General features: G+C 45.0%; 1 protein-coding gene across 4 annotated transcripts in view; it reads right to left on the bottom strand.

The window, feature by feature from the left end:
• Positions 1-1213: 1213 nt before the first annotated feature.
• LOC138753231 (centrosomal protein of 128 kDa) overlaps positions 1214-24739 on the bottom strand; it is a 539432-nt gene continuing 515906 nt past the window's right edge. For 3 of the 4 annotated variants that reach the window (XM_069915965.1, XM_069915964.1, XM_069915970.1), the window contains 3 exons: positions 23674-23787; positions 8828-8936; positions 1214-4576 (listed from right to left, as the gene is read on the bottom strand). In XM_069915965.1, coding sequence (XP_069772066.1) covers positions 4452-4576; positions 8828-8936; positions 23674-23787 — 348 coding nt within the window. In that variant the 3' untranslated portion in view covers positions 1214-4451. The remainder of the gene's footprint in view (positions 4577-8827; positions 8937-23673; positions 23788-24739) is intronic. The other variant, XM_069915967.1, reaches the window with a different exon arrangement.

The following is a 24739-nucleotide window of genomic DNA, read 5'->3' as shown; positions in this document are numbered from 1 at the left end:
CATGACATTGAAAACCTTGGTAAACTTCTACAGATGTATAGTGACCAGCTCCATCACAACCTGGTATGGGGGCAACAACACCTCTGAGCAGAAAGCCCTGCAATAGGGAGTGGTCACAGCCCAGATGGTGGGCAAAACTCTCCCCGCCATCAAGAACATCTATGGGGAACACTGCCATCAGAGAGCAGCACCCAGCCCACGCTCTGTTCTCACTGCTGCCATCAGAGGCATCGATTCCACAAGACTCCCCACCCCCCCCACCCCCCTCCACCCCCCCCAAGGCTCAGGACCAGCTGCTCCAGCATAGAATCCTAAACAACAGACTCAATCAGAGACTCATTTTAGGATTTTTACTTTGCACGTTATTTGTTATTGAATATTTATTTTCTGGATTGCAGTTTGTTTGCATTTCCTTCTTGTTTACATTTCTCCCTTTTGAATACACATCTTTTCTTCAGTACACAAATAAATGGTAATTCTGCCTGGCCCACAGGAAATAGGAATCTCAGGGTTGTATGTGATGTCATGTACGTACTCTGACAATATATCTCAACTTTTGAAAATTATAATGAACACTTACCTGGAATTTCAGGACTTGTCTCATTTTACACACTTGTCGAAAACTTCCTGAAGTGCGGAAATGGCAGAGATTCCATGTGGAACAACAGACAACTCACAGGAAAAATTACCTTAATGCTCCAGAGTTTCCATCATTAGTGAACCATAGGTACAAGATGATTCACCCACAGGGTACATCAGCTCACCATCTTCCACAATGTTCCCCGGCCCTGTGAAATTTATCGCAGACAAGGGCAAAAGCAGCAAAATGGCAGGATAACCACCACAGCATTCTCTAATGGTAACATCACAGCAAGTACATGCAATTACCTATAGGACTTCCATGGTTCCATTGCTGACCAATGGACATTTAACGTTTTGAATGCATTGCTCCCGAGAGATGAAGCTAAATCTCAGAAGCCATAAAATGAAATACGCGGGAAGTGGGCACATTCAAGTCAGAGCTTGAACATTTTCCAAGGCTTTTATTTGACCTGATCTGGGAATGCTGGATGCTGCACAGGGCAACAAAGCTGTCCCATGAGCAACATTTACTCTGGGAAGCCCATCAATCTCTGCCCAAAATGGCACAGCATAAATATCCTTCTACAATGAACACTTCACCACCCTGAGTAAAAGCCATAAATAGAGCATTTATTTAAATTCCAAAATCTTTTCATCTTATTATTTTTTCAACAGTTTTACAGCAATAACTAAATCAATCTGGACAGTGATCTTATTCAAATAGTAAGCCTGTCTACTGTAAGAAACCCGAGTGTAATATTACAGCTCAATCCAAATTAATCCATGAAGATTACTGCACCAGGGTCAGGATATCCAGTCACTATGAATGAAAAATAAACACATTTATGTTTCTGTGTACTGCAGTCTTCAAATGCTGACTGAGGTTTAACTCACTCATGTCGTTATGCAAAATGCAGATTACGTGGCATTGATATAGTGCCGAATCAAGTTTAAATGTTCCAACACATTTGGCATACATTACGTTAAGTGCTGCAGTGGTTTGTCTGTACCAGTCATACTCCACTTAAATGGCTGATCTGTTTCCAGGAAGAGTGAATGCTGCCTGGGAGATAGGAACAATTCCTACCTCTTCTTCGAGAAGTCTTTAACAGCAGGCTTTTTCAGGTGCATTCTCTGCTAAGAATGCGCCTGAAGAAGCAGAAGCGTCCCTTTAAATTGCAGTTCAGGTGGCAGCATTGAAAGTGCAGCGCTGGCCACGTGAAAGGACAGCAGTGCTGGGATGTGCATCTGAGCGCATTCCGGCTCCTGTCCCTTGGGCTGTCAATTCAGGATGGCTGGCTGTCAGCTGAGACAGCCAGCGCGGGCTATCAATGCGGGCATGTCCCGTAGAGGACATCCCCACACTGATCCCGCTGCCCCACTCTCTCCCCACTCATGAATTCAATCCCCACACTGTGGAGTGGCCGGCGTGGGCTGTCCCCACAATGTCGGGCAGCCGGCATGGGCTGTCAGCGCGGGTCGTCCCCACACTGATGCCGCTGCCCCACTCTCTCCCCACTCACGGGGCTGGAGCGGTCAGTGGGGGAGGAGGCTGGAGCGGCCGACAGGTGAGTATGGGGGCTGGAGCGGCCGGTGGGGGAGAAGGAGGTGCTCGAGTCGGGTACCAGCATTGTTTCAGCCAGCCCCCTTCTCCCCTGCCGGCCGCTCCAGCCCCCTTCTCCCCACTCCCGAAATCAGTCATGACTGTGTGGGGACAGCCCGCGTCGGCCGCCCGACAGCGTGGGGACTGGGAGATGAGCTGTCAGGCACTGGCCAGCTGACTGTCAGCCAAATGCAGCCGCTTTTAGGTGGCTGCATTCAGATGGCTGGGGAGGCCACTGTGCTGCGGGGATTATCCCTCTCGGAGGAGGGTTACCAAAGTCATCTTGCAGGCGCCTCCTGCACATTCACATGGCCTTCCCACAGCCGCATTCTGCCAAAATATGTGGCTTTACAAGCAGGCCAATTGGCCACTTGAAAGTGCCAAGTTACACTGATGGCATCTATGGGAAAGCTGATTGGGATGCTGAACCTGTTACGTCCTTGCTTTGTCTGCACCAAACATGGCACCAGCAGGGAGAATGGCAAAAATGTAACAGGTGTCTAAGGGCCTGGGGAAATTTCACAGAGACGGAACAAATCTGTCCTGAACGTCCATGCTGGAATCAATTACCCATGCACTTGTTTTGAAATCTTGCTTTTGGAATAAAAGTTGCCCTGATAATTTTCAGTTCTTTTCCTCCATACATTCCAATGGATTCATTGCATTGGAGCAATGCAGCGCCACTGCCTCCACCAATCTTTCCACAAGACCAGACAAGACCAGTACACAAAAGGGCTGGAGAAACTCACCAGGTGATGCAGCATCCATGGAGAGCAATAGATATAGATGCTCCCTGACCTGATGAGTTTCTCCAGCACTTTTGCGCATCACACTGGACCTCAGCCTCTGCAGACTTCTTGTTCACGACAGGATAAGACTATGTTTGAGGTCAAGATTTACTCAGAACAGTGCAGAGAGCTGGCTGATAAGGACTGGTATTTTTTTTTCTGTGAGGAATTATGTTCTACTGCAAATTTTGGATCAATCGGTGCCATCTGCCAAGAACTGGTTTTTAAAACTGGACTGAGCCGCAGGAAATGGTGGACAGAAGGGGTTGGGTCAGGAAAGGTGCCAAGCTTTAGGATTTTAGATTTGCTTCCAAATCTGCTATTTCAAATAATATTGCTTTTATGAATTAAATCACTGAATTGGAACCACCTGAGTTAACAATTTCAGACATGCAAAGCAAATGGATTTTGTCATTGGAAGAAATGGTGTAAAGAAGACATGAACAGTATATAAAAAGGGTCCTTTCCAATCTACTGTCATTCACTTGAATTCAACATTGTACAAGGCACTTCAGAAAGTTAAGGTGCAGCTTTAGTCTCCGTAGTCCAGCTTCAGAGATCCCACTCCTTTTTATCCATGGATGTCAAACTGCTCAGATGCAAAATGTTCCATCAGTTTGTTTGAACATCGGGTGGGCAAGAATAGAACTGCTCCACCATCTTTGTGGCTCTCATTCGACTTTCGTGGATGTGTGCAAGCTTTTGATGGACTGCACAGACCCTTTTTGGTTAGCACAGAATGGTAGCTCCTTGACAGATGACAAGCATCAGCCAAGCCATTGCAGTTTCCCCGTCTCCAACTCAATTTCTGTTCCCAATTGCTGACGGAGGCACAGTTCCTTCTTCCTCCAGGTCGATCTCCCTCGTCTAGAGCTGAAAAAAAGGTGAGCTGGCCTCTTCTCGCCAAACTCATGAGGGGAGTTTTTCTTTCCCTCGGGCACTCTGCCCAGTCCAGCACTGAAGAAATTGTTCTTTGATAGTAACAGAAATCTCTTCAGCCAGCAATGTAACCTTCTATTGGGCCATTACATTCTCTTCAATGCAAGAGGTAGATTAGAAGCTGGGGTGGAGTGAGTGCTTATCACCCATTACCTGCTGTTAAATCGCATTGAAACATCATACAGGGGTGAACCCTGAAGCTTCTGTCTATTATTTAGCAAACACGTTTCCATTTAGGATGAAGCATGCTGGGCTGAACAACGGTGCAAATTTAAAATCTTACAGCTTTCAAACTCTGACACCAAGGAATATTTTTCTCCAGTAATAACTCTGGCACACATTTGTCATGTGGGTAAATACAAAAGAAAATAAATGGAAAAGATTGTGCTTTTGGAGAGGCTTGGAGTGCCTGCTGCTACCTCCACATGTAATGGATGGGAGCACAATTCATTAATGTTCACAGCCACCCTGTTTTCATGCAAGTCACCGTCCATTAAAGCTGCCCGAAAAACGTACGGTTATGACGTCGGCTTCATGGCCTAATACATGTCTTTTTCTGCGGGAGACTTTCTTCCAGTGGCTTCCCTGCTGAATTCTCGCCCTCTGTTTGCCTTCGAGCTTCCAGAAGGCTGGTTTCTTCGCTTGCTGTCTCTGCCATTCGGGGCTGCCAAAGGAAATCGCAACACTGCTCAGTGACTCACCCGTGGACAGGAGTTAAAGACACCAATGTCTCCAAAACCCCTCTGACTCAGACAAAAACTGGGCTCTTCTTTGCACAGAACCATTGAACATTACAACACAGAAAACAGGCCCTTCAGCCCTTCTGTCTGTTCCAAACTATTATTCTTAGTCCCACTGATCTGCACCAAATCCATAGCTCTCCATACCCGTCCCATCCACACTCCTGACCACATTTTTCTTCAATGTTAAAATTGAGCTTGCATTCATCACTTCAGCTGGCAGCTCGTTCCAACTTCCCACTACTTTCCGAGTGAAGAAGTTCCCTCTAATGTTCTTCCTAAACTTTTCCCCTTTCACCCCTAACCCATGTCCTCTGGTTTGTAACTCACCTACCCTCAGTGGAGTATAGTTGCATTTACTCTGTCTGTCCCCCTCATTACATTGTATACCTCTATCAAATCTCCCCTCATTCTTCTCCACTCCACGGAATAAAGCCCTAACCTGTTTAATCTTTTCCTGGATCTCTTGAAGTTTTCACTTTAAACAATAAAAAAGAAATACCATCATGCAGTCATGGAAACAACGTGGCACAGAAACAGATCCGACAACGCACAGAATCCTCGCTGAATCACTTACACTAATTCAATTTTATTTTCCCCACATTCCCACCAACTCCCACTAAATTCTACTATTCACTCACACGCTACGGGCAACTCACAGTGCCACTTAGCCGTTGTGTCCTTGGAATGTGGGGGGAAACGGGAGCACCCGGAGGAACCTCACAGAGACACAAGGGAGAACAGAGCAATGGTCCCAGTGCGATCAAACCAAGTCTCAAAACAAATTTAACATAACTTCCATGCTAAACAAAGAAGAATTAAAGTATTCCTTCAGAAGACCTTTGGTCTCAAGTGCAAAGCTTCATAATCTTATTGAGAGTTCTCATTTATCCTCCTACTGTACTCTGCCATGACCAATCTTTTCTTCACAAAAAATGTTCTGCTTGAATGGTAATTTCAGATAAATATTTAAATCATTGCTGCTTCCACATTCTTTCTGTCTTCATTTGGCACTGAATCTGATGCTCTATTGACACCATAACTTCATAATATTTACTGCCAGTTAAAAAGCCCATAAAAATGCAAACAAAGCACAGGATTTATTTCCAGAGTGAAGGAATTATAAAAGCATGGAAGTTATATTAAATTGGTATAGAGACTTGGCTTGACCACACTAGGAGTACAACTCAGATCTTAAAATATACAAAGAACTCAGTGGAAATGGAAATTAATCAAAAAGGGTTTAGGGACATGGAGTTGTACAGCACAGAAATGAGCCCCTGGATCACCGTGCTCATGCCAACCTTCCCATCTATCGACACCAGCCATTCTCAACCTTGTTTTCAGTTATGCATCCCACCCCAACCCCCCCCCCACCCCCACAACCTTCCCAGGGCCTGATTCTTCTCAAATGGGCCCCCTTCCCTGTGAAGCAGTCAAGTTTTTTTTGCTGCACTCCTCGCCTACTGACTGCATGAACAAACATTTAAAAAATGTATGTTACATGAGGTGAAAAGAAAACAAGGCTTTTACTTAAATATGAGTAGCACACTGTTGGATCTGCTGAGTTTCTCAGCATTGTGTTTTTATTAAATAGAATAATACCTAGTGTCGCCGAGAATATTCTCCCAGAATCACAGTGCGGCTTTCGCGCAAACAGAGGAACTACTGACATGGTCTTTGCCCTCAGACAGCTCCAAGAAAAGTGCAGAGAACAAAACAAAGGACTCTACATCACCTTTGTTGACCTCACCAAAGCCTTCGACACCGTGAGCAGGAAAGGGCTTTGGCAAATACTAGAGCGCATCGGATGTCCCCCAAAGTTCCTCAACATGATTATCCAACTGCACGAAAACCAACAAGGTCGGGTCAGATACAGCAATGAGCTCTCTGAACCCTTCTCCATTAACAATGGCGTGAAGCAAGGCTGTGTTCTTGCACCAACCCTCTTTTCAATCTTCTTCAGCATGATGCTGAACCAAGCCATGAAAGACCTCAACAATGAAGACGCTGTTTACATCCGGTACCGCACGGATGGCAGTCTCTTCAATCTGAGGCGCCTGCAAGCTCACACCAAGACACAAGAGAAACTTGTCCGTGAACTACTCTTTGCAGACGATGCCGCTTTAGTTGCCCATTCAGAGCCAGCTCTTCAGCGCTTGACGTCCTGCTTTGCAGAAACTGCCAAAATGTTTGGCCTGGAAGTCAGCCTGAAGAAAACTGAGGTCCTCCATCAGCCAGCTCCCCACCATGACTACCAGCCCCCCCACATCTCCATTGGGCACACAAAACTCAAAACGGTCAACCAGTTTACCTATCTTGGCTGCACCATTTCATCAGATGCAAGGATCGACAATGAGATAGACAACAGACTCGCCAAGGCAAATAGCGCCTTTGGAAGACTACACAAAAGAGTCTGGAAAAACAACCAACTGAAAAACCTCACAAATATAAGCGTATACAGAGCCGTTGTCATACCCACACTCCTGTTCGGCTCCGAATCATGGGTCCTCTACCGGCATCACCTACGGCTCCTAGAACGCTTCCACCAGCGTTGTCTCCGCTCCATCCTCAACATCCATTGGAGCGCTTTCATCCCTAACGTCGAAGTACTCGAGATGGCAGAGGTTGACAGCATCGAGTCCACGCTGCTGAAGATCCAGCTGCGCTGGGTGGGTCACGTCTCCAGAATGGAGGACCATCGCCTTCCCAAGATCGTGTTATATGGCGAGCTCTCCACTGGCCACCGTGACAGAGGTGCACCAAAGAAAAGGTACAAGGACTGCCTAAAGAAATCTCTTGGCGCCTGCCACATTGACCACCGCCAGTGGGCTGATATCGCCTCAAACCGTGCATCTTGGCGCCTCACAGTTTGGCGGGCAACAACCTCCTTTGAAGAAGACCGCAGAGCCCACCTCACTGACAAAAGGCAAAGGAGGAAAAACCCAACACCCAACCCCAACCCACCAATTTTCCCCTGCAGCCGCTGCAACTGTGTCTGCCTGTCCCGCATCGGACTTGTCAGCCACAAACGAGTCTGCAGCTGACGTGGACTTTTTACCCCCTCCATAAATCTTCGTCCGCGAAGCCAAGCCAAAGAGAAGAGACTATGGCCCAGGGTGGGGGGGGCGGGGGCATGGGGCGAAGTGCCCCCCTTCAGAATGGCTGATCTACACTAATTTCTAATTTGATTTGCCTGCATTTGGTCTGTATCCTTCGATGTTTTGCCTGTTTGTGTGTCTAAATGTCTCTTAAACGTTCTGATTGCATCTGATTATACCATTTCCTCTGGAAGCATGTCGCAGATATCAATCACTCTATTTAAAAACACTGAGCCCCTCTGATCCCCTTTAAAGTGCCTTCTTCTCACCTTAAACATGGTACCATGATGAAGGGCTCAAGCCTGAAACATCGGTTATGTATTTCTATCTTTGCTCTATAAAGGACACTGTTTGACCTGCTGAGTTTCTCCAGCCTTGTGTCTTTACTTCAACCACAGTGTCTGCAGACTTTCACATTTTACTCCTAAATGTAGTGTCCCATCCCTCCTTGGTGGAAGTGCTCATGGGCTTCAGAAGTATTGCTAAAGAAGCCATGATAAATTACTGCTGTTAGTAAACAATGTAATGGAGGCAGAGCTTGATGGATCATGTACCAGAGAAACAGTCTGCTACATCCTGGCTGGTGTTGAATATTTCACATGTGGTTTGAGTTACACTCTTCCAGGCACGTGGGGGAAACCCCATTGTTATTCTTGAACTGTCCTTGCAGATGACAGAAGGGCTTTGGTTGCCAGGATACCTGCCCTATGACCAATACTCTTGATGCCACCTAATTTGTAGGTCTGGTCTCGTTTCAGTTTCTTCTCCCTGTTACCCCTGAAGACGTTGATTGGTGGGGGAGCTTACCATGGTGATTGGATTCACTCTTACTCTCTCACTGTCTGGCACAACTAAGAGTGAGCAGATTTTTATAGGCACATCTCATTTCAAAACACCAGAGCTTCACTCTTTCCTTCAATAGACATTCAGGAGCCAGCGCTGCACACCCTTCAAAGCTGAGCTGAGTGCGTGTTCTGATCAAGACCCTGGCAAATGTGGACAACTCAATGCCTGGCTGATGGCGAGAACTGGAATATTTTCATAGAAGACTCGAGGCTCATGGTCCATACTCACAGCTCACGTCTGCATCATGACAGGTGGAAGGGAAACTACTCTCGTCACTTAACGTGGCAGGTGCATCATCCATCCGCTCAGTTCCCAAGCTCGCATCCGACTCTTCCACCTGCTCGTCCAAGGACATTAAAAATAACAAAAATCTTGGTTATTTTATTTTAGGAAAGGGAGGCCAATCAATTCTGCTTCGAGTAAAATCCTTTAGGTTGACGCAGACCCAATCTGGCACTTAAGTGGACATGAGGCTGCCCCATATTGGAGATGGTTATTAGGGAAAAGGGTAAAATAATGATTCAGTCATCTTTTACTGCACTGAGGTAAGGTGCTCGACTCTGCGTCAGGTCGGGCTACATCAAGTTTGCCTGGGAGCTTACGTTGCACAGTAATCCACAGAACCCAAACGGAAAAATTGCGTTGTCTGACTCCAACTCAGTTCATCTTGGGAAGTAGAACAAAACCGGGCAGCACAGTTAGCGTAGTAGATACTGCAACGCCTTGACAGCACCAGTGATTGGTACCAGGGTTCAAATACTGTGCTGTCTGTAAGGAGGTTGTACATTCTTCCTGTGTCTGCATGGGTTTTCCCCAGGGGCTCTAGTTTCCATCCACCGTTCGAAACGTACAGGAGTGTAGGTTAATTGGATGGCATGGACTCGTGGGCCGAAATGTCTACATTTAAAAGTATGATTAATACCCAAATGGGTCATCAATTGCCATTCCCCTCTTTCACTACGGATGGCTCAGTATCCTAACACTCCATTAAAGTTTCATTATGGTTTAACACACATCAGTAAATCATTCTGTGGATGTGAGTGGCTCTGGTGAAGACTGGCATTTATCGATCACCACTACAGGCCTCTTGAGAAGCTGTCGAGTAATTGAACCTCAGTGGTCGGTACGTTTTGTGATAGTGGCCCAAATGAGTAGCCTGCTGCACCACATTGAGAAGGACACTTCAGTTCGGGAATCATTAACAAGGATTGCAGACTTCTTTCCCCGAGGATCCTTTGTGAACTGATTCTGTAGTTCTGGTCGTCTGATAGTTTGCAGGTCACTTTCATGGGAGCAGCAATTTTCAAGTGAAATTGAATGCTCAAAGTGCCACTAAAGTTAAACAAGAAAGTCTGCAGATGTTGGAGGCAAGTGCAATACACAAACGTGCTGGAGAAACTCAGCAGGTCACGCAGCGTCCATTGGAAGTAAAAAATTATCAACAATTCTGGTCTGGGCTCTTTGTCAGGTAGAAGCAAAAACAGGCAGGTGCCTGAATAAAAAGGAGGGGGAGAAACTGGGGGGGGGGGGGGGTGGGAGAAGGAAAGGAGGGGAGGGAGAAAGGTGCGGGGGAGAAGCACAGGTTAACAGGTAAAGGCCATAGGTGGATACAGGTGAGAGGGTAGAAGACAGAAAGGCTGAGAAGTGATGGGGGAAGGGTAGCTCTCTGATAGGAGAGGGAAGGATCAAAGGGTCATGGCAGGATCTCAAACAGAATGACAGAATTAACGATCCAAATCAAGAGGGGCAACAAACAAAGAAAACTTCTTGAGCCAAGAAATACTTAGCATTTTTATTTAATGTTATAGATATTTGGAACATGGGAACTATTCTGCCATTCATTTGGACGACATGATTAGTGTAACGCAGCACCAGCAACATGAGTTCGAACCTGGTGCCGTCTGTGAGCAGTTTATACATTCTCCCTGTGTCAGTGTGGGTTTCCTCCAGGTGCTCCAGTTTCCTTCTACCCTTCAAAACTTAAGGGGTTTGTAGGTTAATTGGGGTATTTGGGGGCAAGGGTTCATGGGCTATTAACATGTTGTGTGCCCAATTAAAAAACATTGAACATTATAAGGTACAGCACAGAAGCAGGCCTGTCAGCCCTTAATGTCACCCAAGATGCCATCTGTCTGCATATGATCTAGATCCCTCCATTGCCCGAATAGTCATGTATCTCTCTAAATCCCTTTTGAATGTCAATCTCATATGGATATATATATGGATAGGAGGGTTATGGGTGGAGAATAGGCGGAGGGATCTAGCAGAGTTGTTTGAACCGGCATGGACTTGAAGGGCCAAGATGGCCTGTTTCTGCTCTGTAAATGGTTATATGGTTATATAACCATATAACCATTTACAGAGCGGAAACAGGCCACGTTGGCCTTTCGAGTCCGCACCGGTTCACTGATTTTGTGCATCCTGTTCTTCTTCTTCTTAACCAGGGTCTCAATATCTCTTGAAAACCAAGGTTCCATACACCTTCCGTACATCTTACCTGTAATTCAGATCCTTTATATAAAAAAAGTTAGACAGAGTTTAATCATTTGCATTCTTTCAAGCAAAATGCTAAGAATAAAACTGGCAAAGTCGATCAAATAACATAATTATAACATGGTTATATGTTTCCACCAGACCTCTGGCAGCTCATTCTAGGAACTGACACTCTGTGTAAAAAAAAACCTTGCCTCACACATCTCTTATAAACATTCTACCCCTCATCTTTAAACTAGGCCCTCTAGTATTTGATATTTCTGCTGAGGAAGAAATATCTTGAATGTCTACCCAATTTTATTCACTTCTATCAGGCCTTTGTCTCTCCAGATAAAATGATCCAAGTGTATTCAACCTCACCTTGTAGCTAATATTCTCTAATTCAGGCAGCCTTCTGGTGAACTTCTTCTTCACCCTCTCCAAAGCCTCTCCAGCCTTTCCTGTAGTGTAGCAACCAGAACTGCACACTATATTCTATGTGTGGCCTGAGCTTGAATCTTTAACTACAGTTTTATAGAGTTGCAATATGACTTCCGGGTAGTTACACTCAATGTGCTGACCAATGACAGCAAGGGTGCCATTCAACTTCTTTACAACCCTATTTATGTGGCCCCTTTCAGGGAGCTATGGACCTTCACCTTAAGATCCCTGGATATATAAGTATAGTAAAACTCCTGTTAAATAATAAATAAAGTTAAATTTAAAAATGGCACACCTTGCCATTAGATCACCAATCCACGCAACACACAATCTCAAGCAACCAGAAAATTCACTTATCCAACATCTCCATGGGTGTCAGATACCAGAGGTGTCACCGACCTTCCGTAGAAACACTGCCCTATATTCTCTGGCAAAGCCAATCTTTTGATCCAATCTGCTAAGTCACCATGGATCCCATGTATTTTAATTTAAACAAAACTGTTAATTTCAGGTTTAAAATTAAGAATTAATCCGTGACATCAACTTTGCGAGGGAGATCCGAACCTCCCCCAGTCTTTGCGGATAGAAATGTTTGCTACCCTCAATCCCAGGGAGGATGGTTCTATTTTTTTTAAAAGACTCGAGGTTCCCTGAATAGCAGAAATTTTCTATCACACTACGACTTTCTGAATTCCAAGGATTACAGTGCTGGTCTGTGACACTCTGTGTAAAACAGAGTGAAGAATTTTAAAATGGAGGTGTTGCTTAAGCAGGAGACAATGTACTTTGACAGTCCTTGTGCACCCTTTTCAAATTCAATAACTTCCCGGAACTAGAGAAAATTTTCAAGCTGTTCAGTCACCCTATCCTTAATTACAGGCTTGAGAAATTCCCATCAACAAATATAAGGTTCATAATTCCCTGATTTCCTTCTCTTGCTTGATTTGAGTAGCAGAATGAACTATTCCCTAGCTGAGGTTGGAAATTCGTCAGTCTTCAGCACCTCTGTTTCCTTCAGTTTTTGATGTAAATTTTGATACATCCCTCACCTTGATTAATATCCTTGGGACAACCAGCAATCTTCTTCTAGTATCTGACATCTACAGGGATTGGTAGGTGATTGAGGTACTTTTTACCCAATTATTTTCCGCAATTGATTTGCCAGTTGCTTGAGGTTGCTGGTTGCTTGAATTCCAGATAACAGGGATGTTACTTATCAAAGCAAAATGATAATTTAACGTTGTGTCATTTAAAAATCTTTGTCTGTCATATCTTTAGAGTTGCCAATCTCAACTTCTTTTTTTGGCTATGCCCCCCCCCCACCCAATTAGGACTCTGTTCAAAGTTTATAGGCCCCCTTCCCTGTGAAGTAGTCCAGTTTACTTCCGTACTTCTTTCCTTTTTCTTTTCTTTGGCTTGGCTTCGCGGACGAAGATTTATGGAGGGGTAATGTCGACGTCAGCTGCAGGCTCGTTTGTGGCTGACAAGTCTGATGCGGGACAGGCAGACACGGTTGCAGCGGTTGCAAGGGAAAATTGGTGGGTTGGGGTTGGGTGTTGGGTTTTTCCTCCTTTGTCTTTTGTCAGTGAAGTGGGCTCTGCGGTCTTCTTCAAAGGAGGTTGCTGCCCGCCGAACTGTGAGGCGCCAAGATGTACGGTTTGAGGCGAGATCAGCCCACTGGCGGTGGTCAATGTGGCAGGCACCAAGAGATTTCTTTAGGCAGTCCTTGTAGCTCTTCTTTGGTGCACCTCTGTCTCGGTGGCCAGTGGAGAGCTCGCCATATAACACGATCTTGGGAAGGCGATGGTCCTCCATTCTGGAGACGTGACCTACCCAGCGCAGTTGGATCTTCAGCAGCGTGGATTCCATGCTGTTGGCCTCTGCCATCTCGAGTACTTCGACATTAGGGATGAAGTCGCTCTAATGAATGTTGAGGATGGAGCGGAGACAACGCTGGTGGAAGCGTTCTAGGAGCCGTAGGTGATGCCAGTAGAGGACCCATGATTTGGAGCCGAACAGGAGTGTGGGTATGACAACTGCTCTGTATACGCTAATCTTTGTGAGGTTTTTCAGTTGGTTGCTTTTCCAGACTCTTTTGTGTAGTCTTCCAAAGGCGCTCTTTGCCTTGGCGAGTCTGTTGTCTATCTCGTTGTCGATCCTTGCATCCAATGAAATGATGCAGCCGAGATAGGTAAACTGGTTGACAGTTTTGAGTTTTGTGTGCCCGATGGAGATGTGGGGGTCTGGTAGTCATGGTGGGGAGCTGGCTGATGGAGGACCTCAGTTTTCTTCAGGCTGACTTCCAGGCCAAACATTTTGGCAGTTTCCGCAAAACAGGACGTCAAGAGCTGAAGAGCTGGCTCTGAATGGGCAACTAAAGCAGCATCGTCTGCAAAGAGTAGTTCACGGACAAGTTGCTCTTGTGTCTTGGTGTGAGCTTGCAGGCGCCTCAGATTGAAGAGACTGCCATCCGTGCGGTACCGGATGTAAACAGCGTGACTACATAAAACACATTTTCTGATTTCAGTCCGTGGTCCCCCTTAAATGTGCTCTGGCCCCCGGGGTGACCCCATTGAGAATGGCTGTTTGAGAACATCCATTTCTGTTCTCGCTGCTGGAATGCTTATTGATACTGTTAAAACACTTGACTATTCTTATTTTCTACTGGCTGACCTCTCTCACTCCACTTAAAACTCAGCTCCTCCCACATCCTTTGGTATCAATCTCATCAACCTTCAAGTTTGGTTACCTCAAGTAATGCCTGCATGTTAACATTCTCTTTCTTGTTGATGAACTCTTCTTTGGCCTGGACCTCCTCACTATTCCTGAAATCTTCAATAGCCTGTAATTTCCGCCCCCCCCCCCAAAAAAAAACCCTGCAACCCTACCAATCCCTGAGCTTCGTTGATACATCACTGGCAGAGCAATGGTTCTGAGCTCTGGAACTTCCTCTACAAAACCCTCAACTACAATCTTTTTTTTCTTTAACGTGCTTTTGAAAACCCTGGTCTTTGACCAAAGTTTAGGTTATCACTTTCTAATATAAGATTGGCTTATTTGCAGAAGGCAGTCAGAGTGCGAATAAAGGGGGTTTTTCCTGGCAGGCTGTCAGTGACTAGTGTTTCGCAGGGATCAGTGTTGGGTCCGCTACTTTACACGCTGTATGCAAATAATTTTGATGATAGAACTGATGATTTTGTGGCCAAGTTTGTGGATGATATGAAGATAGGCGAAGGGTGATGTTGGGGAAGCAGGGGATGTGCAGAGGCACTTGGACAGGTTGGGAAGTGGCAGATGGACTAGAGCATAGGGAAATGTACTTTGGTAGAAGGAATAAAGGCATAGACTATTTTCGAAAAGGGGAGAGAATTCAGAAAGTGGAGGACCAAAGGGACTTGGGAGTCCTTGTGCAGGATTTCCTTAAGGTTAACTTGCAGGTTGAGCCAGTAGTAAAATCAATGTTAGTATTCACTTCAAGAGGACTTGAATATAAAATCATAGAGGTAATGCCGAGGATGTATGAAGTGATGGTCATACTACATTTGTGATATTATGAGCACTTTGGTGCCCCATATGTTACGAAGGATGTGCTCCTGTTGGAGAGGACACAGAGGAGGTTTATGAGAATGATCCTGGGAATGACAGACATAACGTATGAGGAACATTTGATGGCTCTGGGTCTTTACTCACTGAAATTTAGAAGGATGGTGGCGGGAGGGGAATCTCATTAAACATACCAAATATCAAAAGGGCTGGATAGAGTGGATATGGCATAGATGTTCCCAGTATTGGAAGAGCCTAAGACCAGAGGACAAAGCTTCAGAATAAAATGGCGTCCCTTTAGAAGGGAGATGAGGAGGATTTTCTTCAGAAGGTGGTGAATCCAAGGAATTCTTTGCCACAGACAGCTGTGGAGGCCTTACTGGGCATATTTAAAACAAAGATTGTTAAGTCCTTGATTAGTAAGGGTGTCAAAGGTTATGGAAAAAGGCAGGAAAATGGGTTTGAAGGGAATAATACATCAATCATGACCACTCTCAAAGGGCTAAATGGTCTTATCTCTTTAGATGGTTCTGCATCAAATTTATTTGATATCCTTCCTATGAAGCACCACATTAAAGGTGGTTCCACAATTTCATGCTGTTGGAAGATACCAAGACTCAGAGATATACATTTGCGAAAATGCCATTTCGGATAAAGATGCTCAAACAATAACTGCTGTGTTATACATTGTAAATTATCACTGAAACAGATACAATGAATCAAGCTATATTTGGTTCTGGCTTCTCTCTAGTGCAAAATATATATAAACAGAATAAAAATGATCTGCTATGCCCCTTTCCACTGAGAGTGGACAGGGGATTATTTGTTTTTGAGTCTTCATTTTCATTTTATAACAGTGTGTTAGTGGAGTCCAGCTGACCTACTGGTGTCTATTTCCTCTAACCATCACCAATATTTAATTCTTCATGGAAGTTTCATTTAGGCCAAGAGCAGGCCACTGAACCTGAGAGCCTGGTTCTTTCTTTAAAATCACTTGATATCTTTTAACGTCAGTTTGTCTGATATCTTTCAACTACCATTTATACTCTTGTCATCATCTAAATTTTTGGACCAACTTTTCGGATCAAATGGGGGGGGGGTTGCGTGGAAAACGACTGTTACACAAATCATACTTTTGATCGTGGCAAGTACCTGCATCGATCAAAGCTGGATGGCCGGGACCGGATGGTGAGTCCGGGTTTGGGGTGTCAGGAGCTTGGATGGGTTGGCAGCCAAGGAAAGAGTCTGTGACCAGGGCGTTGGGATCTCGGATGCGCATTTGAGGCCTAGGACAGAGTCTGTGGCCAGACTGTTGGGAGTTCGGGTGGGCGGGTGACTGGGGTTAAGGTCCATGGTCAAGGCATCGGGAGCTCCAACGGGTGGGTGGCCAGGGCACGTCAGGAACTCGGATGGGTGGCTTGGGCCTAGGAGAGGGACTGTGGCTGGGATATTGGGAACTCAGATGAGCAGGGAGCTGGGGTGAGAGTCAGCAGTCAGGGTGCTGGGAGCTTAGGTGAGAGGGCAGCCAGGACAAGGATCTGGGGTCAGGGCATTTGGATGGGTGGCTGTTAGGTAAAAACATCATGAGCTGGGAACATAGAGGGAGTCACCCAGTGCTGGGCCGTAACAAGATGCAGTTGTGACCTTGTACTCTCAAGATAAGAGTGGGGATGACAAATTGATGTGCAGGAGGCTAGCAGAGAGGGACAGCAACAGTTTATTCACTGGACAATGTCATGGTATGATAATTTACTAAGTACGTATCCTCTTCTTTTCTTCTTTGGCTTGGCTTCGCGGACGAAGATTTATGGAGGGGGTAAAAAGTCCACATCAGCTGCAGGCTCGTTTGTGGCTGACAAGTCCGATGCGGGACAGGCAGACACGGTTGCAGCGGTTGCAGGGGAAAATTGGTTGGTTGGGGTTGGGTGTTGGGTTTTTCCTCCTTTGCCTTTTGTCAGTGAGGTGGGCTCTGCGGTCTTCTTCAAAGGAGGTTGCTGCCCGCCAAACTGTGAGGCGCCAAGATGCACGGTTTGAGGCGTTATCAGCCCACTGGCGGTGGTCAATGTGGCAGGCACCAAGAGATTTCTTTAGGCAGTCCTTGTACCTTTTCTTTGGTGCACCTCTGTCACGGTGGCCAGTGGAGAGCTCGCCATATAACACGATCTTGGGAAGGCGATGGTCCTCCATTCTGGAGACGTGACCCATCCAGCGCAGCTGGATCTTCAGCAGTGTGGACTCGATGCTGTCGACCTCTGCCATCTCGAGTACTTCGACATTAGGGATGAAAGCGCTCCAATGGATGTTGAGGATGGAGCGGAGACAACGCTGGTGGAAGCGTTCTAGGAGCCGTAGGTGGTGCCGGTAGAGGACCCATGATTCGGAGCCGAACAGGAGTGTGGGTATGACATCGGCTCTGTATACGCTTATCTTTGTGAGGTTTTTCAGTTGGTTGTTTTTCCAGACTCTTTTGTGTAGTCTTCCAAAGGCGCTATTTGCCTTGGCGAGTCTGTTGTCTATCTCATTGTCGATCCTTGCATCTGATGAAATGGTGCAGCCGAGATAGGTAAACTGGTTGACCGTTTTGAGTTTTGTGTGCCCGATGGAGATGTGGGGGGGCTGGTAGTCAGGGTGGGGAGCTGGCTGATGGAGGACCTCAATTTTCTTCAGGCTGACTTCCAGGCCAAACATTTTGGCAGTTTCCGCAAAGCAGGACGTCAAGCGCTGTAGAGCTGGCTCTGAATGGGCAACTAAAGCGGCATCGTCTGCAAAGAGTAGTTCACGGACAAGTTTCTCTTGTGTCTTGGTGTGAGCTTGCAGGCGCCTCAGATTGAAGAGACTGCCATCTGCCATCCGTGCGGTACCGGATGTAAACAGCGTCTTCATTGTTGGGGTCTTTCATGGCTTGGTTCAGCATCATGCTGAAGAAGATTGAAAAGAGGGTTGGTGCGAGAACACAGCCTTGCTTCACGCCATTGTTAATGGAGAAGGGTTCAGAGAGCTCATTGCTGTATCTGACCCGACCTTGTTGGTTTTCGTGCAGTTGGATAATCATGTTGAGGAACTTTGGGGGACATCCGATGCGCTCTAGTATTTGCCAAAGCCCTTTCCTGCTCACGGTGTCGAAGGCTTTGGTGAGGTCAACAAAGGTGATGTAGAGTCCTTTGTTTTGTTCTCTGCACTTTTCTTGGAGCTGTCTGAGGGCAAAGACCATGTCAGTAGTTCTTCTGTTTGCGCGAAAGCCGCACTGTGATTCAGGGAGAATATTCTCGGCGACACTAGGTATTATTCTATTTAGTAGAATCCTAGCGAAGATTTTGCCTGCAATGGATCCTAAGGTATATAAAAAACACCACTTGCTGATAACGGCAGAATGCGCCTTCTCCAACTAACACTGTTAGTTGCAAGTGTTACAATCCGGCAATAAAGAACAAAGAACCTTGATTTCGACTCAGTCTGGTGTTTGACTCACTCATTCATGAACAAAGCAGACCTAACAATTTGGTGACCCCGACGTGATGGGTGAGTGGACACTGGACGACGGTTTCTGTTTTTCCTGACAATCATTTCAGCCGGCTGATAAAAAGGTCCAGAGAAGCCTGTTTTAACAAAATTCTCTCTTTTAAAATCTTTATGATTGTCAGTAAGAACTGGAGATCGGACAAATTAGACGACCATAATTGAAGGTCGTCACCTACCAGGATTGTAACACGTAAGTGGTTACAGATAAAAAAAAGTCCTTAAGGTGTTTGAGTGACATTTGATAAGTGCTTCGCCGACAAACTACTAGAGTTTAAAAAGTCTTTATTGTGTCGTTGCAAAGTCCAATAGAGTGAGAAGGTGGTCTATGAACAATTGGGGACCTGAGTTTTCTGCCCTAAACTGGTTATTAAGAGGAGAAATCTCCCACGTGAAGGTTGGGCTTTGAAAGACAACGAAGGTTCAGGCTTATTGGTCTCAATTGTATAAAAAGACTGACTTATAAATGTCCGGTAGGTATGATAATGTCTGACTCACTCATTCATGAACAAAGCAGACCTAACAGTGGCCCAGGACCTAGGAGAGAGTCTGTGGCAGGGCCGACGGATGGGCGGGTGGTCAGGACGAGGATCCAGGGTCGGTGGGTTCAGAAGCTCAGATGGGCAGTCGGCTAAGGCCAGAAAAAGGGGGGAGGGTTGACTTTCACATGGGTCATGCGATTTTTGGACCAATAAAAGGGGAGTCGAGAGATGCACATTATTGATGGTATATTGCATGTCTACAAAGAAATGTGTCAATGACATCACAAGAAGTCCATGTACCATAATCTGTCGAAATGTTGCTTCATCCTCCTTCCCCACCAGATCCCATCTGCCCTCCCTGACCTACTTCTACCCATCACCTTCCCTACCTATCATATTCCAGCATCTGCAGACTCTTATGTCTCCATTTATCACCTACCAGGCAATCTCTACCACCCCAACCTGACTCCATCTGCCCTCTTTATCTTCTGTGTCTCTTCACCTTTCACCCAGCAGCCAGTGTCCCCCCAACTCCACTCTTGCCCTCCTCACCTGGCTCCACCTCTCACCTGCTAGTTCCTGCCTCACCTCTTTACACTGGCCACCTCACCACTACATTCTCACTCCTGAACCAGGGTCTCAACCTGAAATGTTGACAGTACCTTTGCTTCCACAGATGATGCTCGACCTTCTGAGCTCGTCCAGCAGTTAGTTGTCCACTCTAGATTCCAGCATCTGCAGTCTAAATGAAGCTCCCCTAAGATTCTTTGGTGAATTGCCCTAAATCTTTGACCTCTGATTACCCACAGTGCTGCTGGTGGAGAATTCGCCTGCCACTTTTCATGGAATTATCCAAGAGGTTGGTGAACAGGGGAAGATACTCAGCAATTAAATTTTGAGTCAGGAATGGCAAATGACTTAACTGCATGCAAGCAGCAAACCTTGATAGTTTGCCTTGCATTCATATATAAATATGCTATCCCTGCATCAAAACAACAAAACAATGGACACCTTTAGAAGGAGTTAAACTTGATTTCTTGGCTGATCAGCTGGCAAGGCCATGGAATTCTTTTTGCGGATAATCTTGCACAAAGAATATTAAAACCATTCAGGGCTGGTCTAGGAGAAAAAAAAACCCGATTGTCTCAGACTTAGCAGCATTGTGCAAAGTAGGCTGATTACTGTAGGCAGGATTTTTAGTTTCCTGGCACTGAGCATTTCAGACCTTCAGTTTAATAGTTCACAGAAGGCTGGAAAAGAAAGTAATTACCATTAATAGGACATGAAGTTACTAGATCGTCAAATTATAGAGAGAAATATTAAAGGTGCATCAAGAGCCATCCTCTGTCATTTACTTGTTAGCCTCAGTTCTTTTGCAGCACACTTGTTTGAATCAGAGGTGGAGAGTTCAAGTCCCACTTTAAGCAGATCTCAGACTAAGCATCATTAGTTTTTGATTCAGGAAAAACAGAAGCCTTTTTCCTTAAAGAACACAATGAACCAGTTTGGGCTTATTAATTTCACTACCATGTGTAGTTACCAGAATTTTAATTCCCCAACTGCAATAGTGGAATCTGAACTTGCATCTCTTGCTCATTACTCTGCGCCTGTAGAGTACATGTTCAACTATCTAACTAATGTGCAATTGTATCATGAACCACTTCACAGCCATCATTTGTCCCACAAACACTAAAATAGATTGTTTTGTCCATTATCCTGTTGCTCTTGTTCAATGTAACGCAGAATGATCACCTGTCAAAAGTATTTCAGTGACTAAAATGCTTTCACATTGCAAGGACATGAAAGGTGCTATACAAATGAAAACTTATTATTTGCACCATACAACTTACTGCTGTAGGATTAAAGGATCTCTCACCCATCGTTATTCTTTGAGATTGATGAGGAACATTTCATTTATTATAACCTGTCTGTAATGTTAGGCCATGCATGAACCCAATTCTGCATTCAGTATCTGAATTTGAATCTAAATATCTTACTTTTATATTCCTATGGCCTCTTCGTGGCTGGGTTGAAATTCTGGATGTTCAATCTACCCTGCTCCTTAACCTCATCCCTGGTTCTTTTCTAACCATCAGAGACTCTAATATTCACAGAACAATATTTATTTATTTTTATATGCATATATTTGTCCTGCGTATGTATTCTTTGTGTGTATGTGTGTTATGTCTGGTTGGGTGTCTGTAAGTTTTGCACCAAGAGCCGGAGAACACTGATTCATCGGATTGTACTTATGCAATTGAATGATAATAAACTTGAACTTGTCAACACCCTTCCATCCATTCCCATTTCTTTAGATAATTGAACTGATAATGACAAATATTCATAAATCACATGGCCCTTTCGATCTCTCATTCTGATTAAAAAGACAGGTGCAGATCTGAGTGATAAAAGCCTAAATTTGTAATTACTCAAGAGATACACAAGATGAATTCACCCTTGCTTTATGTGCCAGATTTGAACATGGATAGGTATTAGAACAGGGACAAAGTGAAGAAAATTTTTTTGCATCCAATCGAACGGATAGAATATAGGTTGAACAGGCTGTGAACAGATTTTGTTCTGTGTCTTGGAGTCGAAGCAGAAAAAAAATCAATTCAGTGAATTCCTGAGGTGAGAAGATTCTTCGAAAAGAGGTTGTGTACAATTTGCCTTTACTCATTGGAGCTCGGAAGAATGAGATGATTGCTTTGAGGCATAAGATTGTGATGGGTTGATGAGGTAGATATTGAAGGCCTGATTCCTCATGTGGAAGATTCTGTAGTTTTGGAGTATGGTGTTAAGTGGCAACGGGAATGAATATGGCGTTTGGCACACTCACCTTCATAGAGCAGGGTATTGGGGACCTCACCGTGTTGCTGAGACCATACTTGGACAACTGTCAGCAATTCTGGTCACCCAGCTATTGGGAGGATGTCATTAAGTTGGAAAGGATGCAGAGGACATTCACCAGGACGTTGCCATAACTGGAGGGTTTGGGTAATTGAGTCTTGATAGGCTGGCTCTGTATTCTCTGCAAAACAGGAGGCTGAGGGCTGACCTTATGGAGGTTTATAAAATCACAAAAAGCCTGGATAAAATGAATTCTCAGTCTTTTTCCCCAGGATGGATGGATGATTTTAGAACTAGAAAGCATAGTTTAAGGTGAGAGGAGAGAAATTTAAGAGGGCGTCCTTTTCACTTAGATTGTAGTGTGTATCTTCCCTTGTTCACCAATCTCTTGGAGAATGAACTCCCAGAGATAATTATAGAAGTGGGTAAAATTATGACATTCAAAAGGCATTTGGATAGATAGGGTCCACTTAGAATGGAGAGCCTCAGGAATTTCTTAGCCAGAGTGTGGTAAATCTGTGGTATTTGTTGCCACAGGCGGTTGTGGAGAGTAGGTCATTGGGAGTATTTAATATGGAGACTGATAGGTTCTTGATTAATCAGGACATCAGAGGTTATGGGGAGAAGGCCAGGCAGTGGGGCTGAGTGGAAAAATAGATCAGCTCATGATTAAATGGGAGGAGAGACTCGATGGGCTTAATAGCCTATTTCTTCTCCTATGTCTATGGACACAAAGGGTTTAGGATATGGACCGAATACAGGCAAAGGAACGAGCCGCAGTAAACACTAAAGACTGTAGATGCTGGAAAATTGGAGCAACACACAAAGTGGGTCAGGCAGCATCCGTGGAGGGTCTCAGACAGTCAAACCCTCACTCAGTCCCCTCCCTCCTCCTCTTTATCCTGTGTCTGCCAGATATTTTTGGCAAACCTGATGAAGGGCTCAGGCCTGAAACATTGGTTACCTTTTACATTGTATGGATGCTGCGTGACCTGTTGAGATGCTCCAGCATGTTTGTACTCTGCACTGGACCCCAGCGTCTGCAGACTTTCTTGTTTGCCTTCTGTGGATGCAGCCTGGCTGTCGAGTTCTTCCAGCAGAACTAGCCCAAAATGTTAACTTGGTCAGCATGGGACAAATTGGGCTTTGTTCCATGTGGCATAATTCTGTGACACTGTTAATCTTGTTCAGTACAGTAAATTAACTCATTGACCTCAGTTTCCAGTACTACGAACAGTATTTCCTTTCCACAAGTTCAAACAAGCCTATTGCAGTAAAACCCCCTGATATCTGGAATTCAAGCAACTGGCAAAAAAAACAAATAGGTTAAATTGGCGCACCTCGCCGTTAGTTCGCCAATCCAGGCAATCTCAAGCAACTGGAAAATACACCTATCTCACATCCACCAATCCCCATATGGATGGATGATTTTAGAACTAGAAAGCATAGTTTAAGGTGAGAGGAGAGAAATTCAAGAGGGCATCCTTTTCACTTAGATTGTAGTGTGTATCTTCCCCTGTTCACCAATCTCTTGGAGAATGAACTCCCAGAGATAATTATAGAAGTGGGTAAAATTATGACATTCAAAAGGCATTTGGATAAATAGGGTCCACTTAGAATGGAGAGGCGCAGGAATTTCTTAGCCAGAGTGTGGGGTCTTAAGTTAGCTAGCAAAAAAGTAACATTTGAACGATTTCCTTTCAACAAATTTCTTAGACTAAATATCCTGAACATGTGGATTGAAGGTTGCAAGAATTCACATAATTTTACCTGATGCGCCTGGATTCTCCTTGTTGAGTCTTTTAGCTGCTGTTGCAGGGAACTCACTATGTCTTTATACTTGATATATCGTTCTTCGATCATGTCCCGATGATGTTGGGAATCCTGCAATGAAGGATGAAGAACCAGCTTTAGGATACAGAATTATCTCAAGCAAGTGCAAATAGAGTTCTGAGGTAAATGGAAATTATTTAAAATGTTCATTTATTCATTAAGAGAGGGGAGCAGGTATCTAAACACATGATGGCTAGGTATGGTCAGGTTGCAACAGAACATGCTGTATAACAATAAACAGTAAATGCAGGGAGCGATCAGCAATTCTGTCAGACAGTGTGAAGGGAAAAGCTGGGGTAATGTTTCAGGGTTAAACAAGAAAGTCTGTAAACGCTGGGCCAAGTGCAATACACACAAAGTGTTGGAGAAAAGGATGCCCTCTCAGGTGTGGACTTTGGTCCTGATTCCTCATTGTTTTAATTCTGGACAATCATCGAAGTTTGCGGGACTGGCAGGATGGAATCCCAATACAGGCAGATGGCCCTACACCATGGTGGGGCCTAAGGGCGTGAAGATGATGATTGGTGGCCGTGTCTTCCCTCTCATTACTTCCAGCTTCATCAGTGCCTTTGACTGAGCTGTTGGTCAATTTCCACATACATCTTCCTCTGGATCAGCGGTGATGTTTTCTATCTAAAAGGTGCTAAATACCAAGGGCTGTCACGTCACCAGAGCTATCACCCGTAGCTCAGTGGACAGCATTCTACCAGATACTCCAGAGAAAGGAGCACAAAAGCCTAGATCGACTCGTTCAGAGCCATCATTCAGGTAAAGCACTGAACAGAGGGCTCTGCACCCATGATGGAGGTCCTGTGACATGACGTTAATGAATCCAAATTACTTTTTGTGTCTTTTATCCACATTACTAAAGCTGAATATCTATTCATACCACAATACTGTTCATGGGAACTTCAGGTGGAAAATGTCCAGCACAATTCCTGAAGAGCGTGTACTTTATAAAGCATAATTCCATTGGTCATGAAAGGCCCGCCGTAAGTGCAAC

Source organism: Narcine bancroftii, chromosome 2 (genome assembly GCF_036971445.1).
Source record: "Narcine bancroftii isolate sNarBan1 chromosome 2, sNarBan1.hap1, whole genome shotgun sequence".
NCBI lineage: Eukaryota > Metazoa > Chordata > Chondrichthyes > Torpediniformes > Narcinidae > Narcine > Narcine bancroftii.
Note: the sequence above shows the minus strand (reverse complement) of the source record. Positions and strands in the feature narration are given on the sequence as shown.